This window comes from Hordeum vulgare, chromosome 4H, assembly GCF_904849725.1.
Source record: "Hordeum vulgare subsp. vulgare chromosome 4H, MorexV3_pseudomolecules_assembly, whole genome shotgun sequence".
NCBI classification, from domain to species: domain Eukaryota; kingdom Viridiplantae; phylum Streptophyta; class Magnoliopsida; order Poales; family Poaceae; genus Hordeum; species Hordeum vulgare.
This window is the reverse complement of record NC_058521.1, coordinates 600,780,668-600,787,014: the sequence shown is the minus strand read 5'-3', so window position 1 is coordinate 600,787,014 and position 6,347 is coordinate 600,780,668. Positions and strand designations below refer to the sequence as shown.

Here is a 6,347-nt window from a genome sequence, read left to right as displayed (position 1 = left end):
CTCCAGACGAAGAGGATCCACGGTGCTGTCCATCACCATATGCATTAACACCATCATCCCCCCATCGACCTCTCGGCTGCATCCTGTTAGTATCCGCCCGAGCCGCGTTGGGCAAACCCTGACCAGCAGCGGGAACCGGTGCAGCCGAAGCCTGGCCCGTCTGGCGCCCTGGCGGCATCACGGGCTGCTGCCTAGTCCGCCCCACAGCCTGGGAAACCGCCGGTGGTCGAGGGGGAGGCAGCGCCTGCTTGTTTCCCCGCCCCGCCATGCACCGCAGCGCTGGAACCCGTACTGCACGACCCGGCCCGAGCGAAGGGAAGCCAGGCAAACGCCGTCGTGGAACCCTAGGCAGAGCCGAACTCGGTATATGCAAACTTGACGTAGAAACCAAGTCCTGATGATTCTCGTCAAGGCAAATCTGGGCAGCCGTAGGTGTAGGACTTGCAGGTTTTGCTAGATTGGAGTCTATCTGGGCCATATACCCAGTTTCTTTTAAGCCCAACTCGAGCGCCGGTCCCAACGGCCCGACAACAGCCATCGGCTCGTTCAAACGTAATTCGCGAGAATCACGGGACGACAGCACCTTGTCAGGGACTGACGTCTGCAATTTACGGCTCTTACCCTTGTTCTTCCTCTTAGGCAAAACAGTAGTCCAAGCCTCTCAAGGTATGATGTCCGAGATCCGCAATGGTTCGAGATGAACCTTAGGCAGAGGACCGCTCCAAGGTTTAATCGCCAATCGCTCCTTGCGTTGAACTACCTTAACGACCTTCGAATCAGGCAATGCATGAATAAAATCCCTCGTGGCCGGATGGAAAACCTGGTCGCAGAAAGGAGCAGAGACCTCCTGTGCTACGGCAATGTCGTGGTTCTCGTCGTCTTCATCTTTAGCCAGTACCCAAAACCTCCCCCCAACTCGAGGGAGAAGTCTTGGTGAGGCGATCTTATCATCGTCAGATATGTCCACCAAATCAGGCTGCATCCGTTCTTGTGAATTCACCTGCAGGAAAGGAGAAATACAAGTAACAGAAAAGATATCCACCATGAAATGCGCACCTTCGCAGATGAGATCTTCCTCTTGGAGATGGCAGCCGGCGAGGATGTCGTCGTCGTCATCCCGTAGTGTCATCCAACGAGAAACCGAATGAAAAACAATCTGCCCCTCACGCAGATCCGAATAACCAGCCTCTGAGTACGCAACTCTCCATCGGACACGGACAGTAGGTCCCTCCACCGCCGAGATCGGGCTCCGGCGCCGCGCCTGGGATGCGAGATCGGAGGAGGAGTACCGATGTTCCCCCTCTCCGACGATGCCCACGGCGGCCCCCGACGCTCCCAGATCGCCCAGGTCGCCCTCTCCCCTCTCTCCGCGAAACGTCATCCAAGGATAAATTAATAGAACGGAACTACTCTCCTGGCATAATGTTTCCCAGATCCTTCGCCCGGCCTTTATCCAAGTCTCCACATCGTTTTTTATCTTAGCAGGGATGTTGTTTGGCATGGTCAAAATAACTTGGAAGACACATATATTTCTTTCATTACAAATCATCCAAGTAACTAGAATAGTGTGGGTTCCCATAGGGTTTCTTTGATGACGATTCGTGTTAGACACCTATTTGGACCATCATTTCTTCACCGAGTTGTCTCCAGGATTGTATGTTTAGAAAAATGAGACCAAGACAAACTCAAATCTAGCTCTAAACTTACTGAAAAGGGTGGGCTTTATTTGTCTTGCATAATTAACTATTAGATGTTACATTCATTACATATGCATACAACATGCAAGACACAAACTACATTGCAATCACCAGTTGCGCAACATCAGTGGAAAATACCCGTCGTCTATGAGGGCACATTTTTTGAAGGAGTCTATGCGAGCACTTCTTTGCCTGTCCACCGACGATGATCCCTTCCTCCGACGGGCCAAAATGGGCCCAATAGCAGATGGGTTCAGGAACTGGTCATTTTAGCAGTAGTGATTCCATATGTGTGACAATATTATGTGTCCCTGATATTTAATACACCATATGCAGAATTTAGTACAGAAAAATCTACCACCAGCAATATAAGTTCCAAGTTAAGACTTAAGAACAAGATATCAAATAGTAATAATGCCCATGGATTCCTTGTAATAGAGCAAAAAGAAAAACAACATAACAAAGATCCATTGATTAAGCAGCATGCAACATCTCCACTTACACGTCTAATTCATAGTAGCAATTGATCTCAAGCTCTCAACAATGGAAATGAACCAAGCAACAATTGGGGATTGATTATCTGACGAAACATGCATATAACTAAGAGCATGGAGCTTATTCGAGAAATCAATGGCAGCATGCCCGGCCGAGCCAGAGGCGGCCTAGCCGATGTAGTACATGGGGTCGGGCAGCTTGAAGGTGCGGGCACCCTCTGGCGCGCCGAGGATGTCGCTCCACTGGTCGCCGATGTTACCGACGATGACATACCCGGCGTCCTGCAGCTTCTGCCTCTCGCCGGACTTGTAGGTCACCGCAGAGCCCTTGAACCCGGGTTGCTTCAGCAAGAGGTTCATCCACCCAGAGATCCCCTGGCGGCGGAGGTTGGTGACGGTGATGGCCCTCTGGTCCTCAGTCCGGCCGGTGAGGAACACCGGCTTGACGCCGATCGAGCGCAGCTTGTTGTACAGCCGCTTCGTCTCCGGCAGGGCTGGCGCGCTCCCCTGTAGCACGTATGCGTTGAAGCTGGTCGCGTTGAACGGTGTAGCCCTGCACGCACATGTATACGAGGATAGATTAATGGCAGATTCAATCATATCAGCTACTAAGAAGTAGTAGTAATTATGCATATCCAAGGAACATAGGCAACCTAGATTATGGCCCAAGTGGCCAAATGGCCAAGGGGATGGGCAATACGTAAACGCAATGATGCTCTGTATCTGTACGTAACGCACGTGCATGAGCAGTACGTAGTTGTGGACGTCGTAAATTAAGTTGGTCAAGTGGAGTAAATCAATGAATGTGACATAGCGAGGTTCACTCCGGCATCATCACGCTACTGTTTTGTTGGACCGAAAACGCAGTTGTAGTATTTAATCTCATCGTGCACAGCTTTGTACGCAGCAGCTCAGCTTTGTTGATTCCTTTGGTAAAATAGGTCTACCATTGCAACCTTATTGCAGAGTTCCGACTTTCAACAAAAAAGGTTAATTTTGTCATGATTGTGATGAAACAAAGTTATTTGAACCGCTCGATTAGTTAGACATGCTGTTATAAGCTTTTGATCTTTCTTTTTTCCTTGATGCGCATATATATACTTTTATGTATCTTTTTCCAGCCGCCCAGTGTAGATCCACTTTAAAGTTCTTACGGCAAGGTACAGTTTATTTTAAATCACAACGAACTAGCTCCCTCATCACATTCAAAATATACACAAGCAAGCTATCCGGAGCTAGTTAATCATGTTTTGAACTAAACTGGTATCATCATGTTGGCTAGATATCACCTAGACTTCTACTACATTTCAAGTTAGTTTCCATCTTGGTTCAAGAGAATCTTCTTAACTAAGAGGAATAGTGTTCAACTATTTGAGAAAAGAGGAATAGAGTTGTACTCCATCCATTCTTAAATATAAATCTTTTTAGAGGTTAGAGTAATACATATGAATGTATATAAACATATTTTATAGTATAAATTCATTCATTTTGCTTCATATGTAGACCACTAGTGAAATCTTTTAAAAGATTTGTATTTAGGAACGGAGGGAGTAGCATGTAACTACTAACTATGCACAAGATGTTCTGACCTCTCACATCTTCTAAAATAAGTAATTATATCCATCTAAACTCAGATTAGCATAAAATAATGAAAACGTATCGGAGTACTATCCATCTGAACTAAGTTTAGCATAACATAATCAGAAAATATCAATCGATTAGCATAACATAATTAGAACGTATCGGCTGATAAGGACAGCTGGAAATAAACGTTTCCATAAAGTAGCCAAGTGGAGAACATATACGGTCCTACCCCGGCCACCATATTCTCAAACTATAGTACTATGTTTCCTTCTTGTTTTGTTGACCATTCATAGGCGGGACATATTTATGGTCCTGATGGCCGTCTCTGTGACTGATTTGAGGTAACCAGCAATGATGCTGCCTAAGTGTGTCCAACACGTCCAATTAATACTTTTCTAGCTAGTGAGTATATTCCTTGTTTCCACTTCTAGTCTCATTTGTTTTCCCACTTTCATTCATTAGAAATCTTATGATACTAGTGCTTTCTAGCTAGTGAGTTCATTTGAACGAGGTCTAGTAAGATATTTATTTTATCTGAACGAATAGATCAGTGCAAGCCCCTGCTGAAATGCACCTAGTTCTTTCGAACTCTAAGTATTTAGATAGAGAGGGAGTATAATGCACTACAATAGTGTGTATGTGTACAAAAGTATGACATAATTAGAAAGTATGAGTTGACTAGCATAACATAATTAGAACATTTCCATAAAGTAGCCAAGTGGACAACATATACGGTCCTACCCGGCCACCACATTCGCATGCCCATCAACATCACATCTCTATCTCAAAATATAGTATGTTTCCTTCTTGTTTTGTTGGCCATTCATACTAGGGACATATGGCCCGAGTCCTACTGGCAATGATGATGTCCAAGTGTCCAACACTTGTGATTAAAGTACTTTTCTACTTAGTGATTATATTCCTTTTTATTTCCAATATTTCTATCCTTATGTGCTTTCCAATTTTCATTCATTACAGATCTCGCTGGTATTTTTTAGCTAGCTAGTGAGTTGATTTTTTACAATATATATCTAGTCAGATTATTTACACTTCATCTTAGTGAAAAGATGAGTGCAAGTCCCTGCTCGGTCGGATGTACCTGCAGTAAATAGCAAGTCTAATGCATGCACTACACGTAGAATCAGTAGTGTCTATGTAATGTATACAAGAGTGTAAGTACGTACCCGAAGCCGTGCTTGGCGTAGTAGGGGAGGTTGGAGAGGGTGGTCTCGTCGATGTCGAAGACCCAGACCTCCTTGCCGTTGCCGGCGAGCTTGAGGGAGTCGACGTAGGCGAGGGCCTGGTCGATGACGACCTTGGAGTCGCGGCGGAAATGGCTGCCGAGCATGTAGTGCCCGACGTAGCCCTCGCAGCTCGCGGGCACCGTCTTCCAGTCCCGCACGTTGTGCGCCTCCACCCCCAGCACCCAGCTGTCGCACGCCACTCCGGCGTGCTTGCCGGAGCCCAGCAGCGGCCGCAGCGCGTGGATCAGCGGCGCCACCACCGCCTCGTCCACGTCCGCCGCCGACGTCGGCATGCGGATGTTGACCTCCCATGCGCTGCATGAGGCCGCGAGGAGAGCTGCGGCGACGAGGAGGAGCGTCGTCGTCCTAGCCATCGCCATTTCTTGTGTGTGTGTGTGTGTTGGTGCTTGCTGAGGTGCAAAAAGCGTGGGGGTGGCTAGCTCGTTAAATAGGGAGAAGGGGAGGGAAGGGGAGGTGCGTCGAGCCGTGGATCCTACACGGTGCGTGCGTGGGTGTGAGCTTGACGTGAAAATTAACTGACAAAACAAAAGGCGTCGCTTTCAGAGCGTGGGACACGAGCGTCCATTGGAGAAATATTTTGATTCGAGGACAGTCTCGTCGACGGGGATAGGATCGATGTGATCCGATCTTGATGCGGTTAGTCCAATAATTCAGTTGATTATGGCACACATACCACGCAAATCACTTTCCCAGATTTACCATATGTACCGTGCAGTTTTATTTGTGGCGTGGAGCAATTTTGAATATGATCTAGGAGTACTCCCTCCGATCCATAATGAATGCCGAGTAAAACCGATCGATCTACATCTTGGGAGGGTTAGATGCGTGGTTCTGATTTGACATGATAGACGAGCAATTGGCAATGTGATTTAGTTCAAATAGCAAATATGTTTGTGCGTTGTAACAGAAGAAAATAAATAAGCACAAGTAATATGGTTGGTAAGTTCGTCCATCTTTCTTCGAAGCACGCGTTCGCCTCGCTATATTAATATAGCAAATGCCCGATATATCCATCAATAAGTGCTGGGACGGAGACATCACAATCACGTCCAAAAGGAAGGGAAAAAGAAAATGCAAAAGGAATAGATGCCAACAATGATGGATCGACAAAAATGAAGAGGCCCCGCGATCGTTGCGCCCATCGAAGATCTTCCACCAAGATCCTAGCCTTCGAAGCGCCGATACCAATCAACACCTCCAAGAAGGGACACGACGATGACTGCGCTGCTGCCAAGGGTTTCCCCCGATACACAACGAGGACAAAGAAAGGGTAGCACCCGACACCCTCCAGGAAGGTCCGTCGACAC

At 47.0% G+C, this 6,347-nt stretch overlaps 1 protein-coding gene across 1 annotated transcript; it reads right to left on the bottom strand.

Moving 5' to 3' along the window:
- Window positions 1–2,147: 2,147 nt before the first annotated feature.
- Window positions 2,148–5,443, bottom strand: LOC123449954 (stem 28 kDa glycoprotein-like). Its single transcript, XM_045127335.1, has 2 exons — window positions 4,960–5,443; window positions 2,148–2,744 (listed from the first exon to the last, which is right to left on the bottom strand). The coding sequence occupies exons 1-2, from the start codon at window positions 5,397–5,399 to the stop codon at window positions 2,360–2,362; spliced, it is 825 nt and encodes a 274-aa protein (XP_044983270.1). The 5' UTR covers window positions 5,400–5,443; the 3' UTR covers window positions 2,148–2,359.
- Window positions 5,444–6,347: the final 904 nt, after the last annotated feature.

What these genes read in the sequence shown, in the direction of transcription:
- LOC123449954 (XM_045127335.1), bottom strand. Translation starts at nt 5,399, where the DNA reads ATGGCGATGGCTAGGACGACGACGCTCCTCCTCGTCGCCGCAGCTCTC. An exon ending in TACGCCAAGCACGGCTTCGG is followed by an intron (nt 2,745 to 4,959) that starts GTACGTACTTAC and finishes ATGTGCGTGCAG; the next exon opens with GGCTACACCGTTCAACGCGA.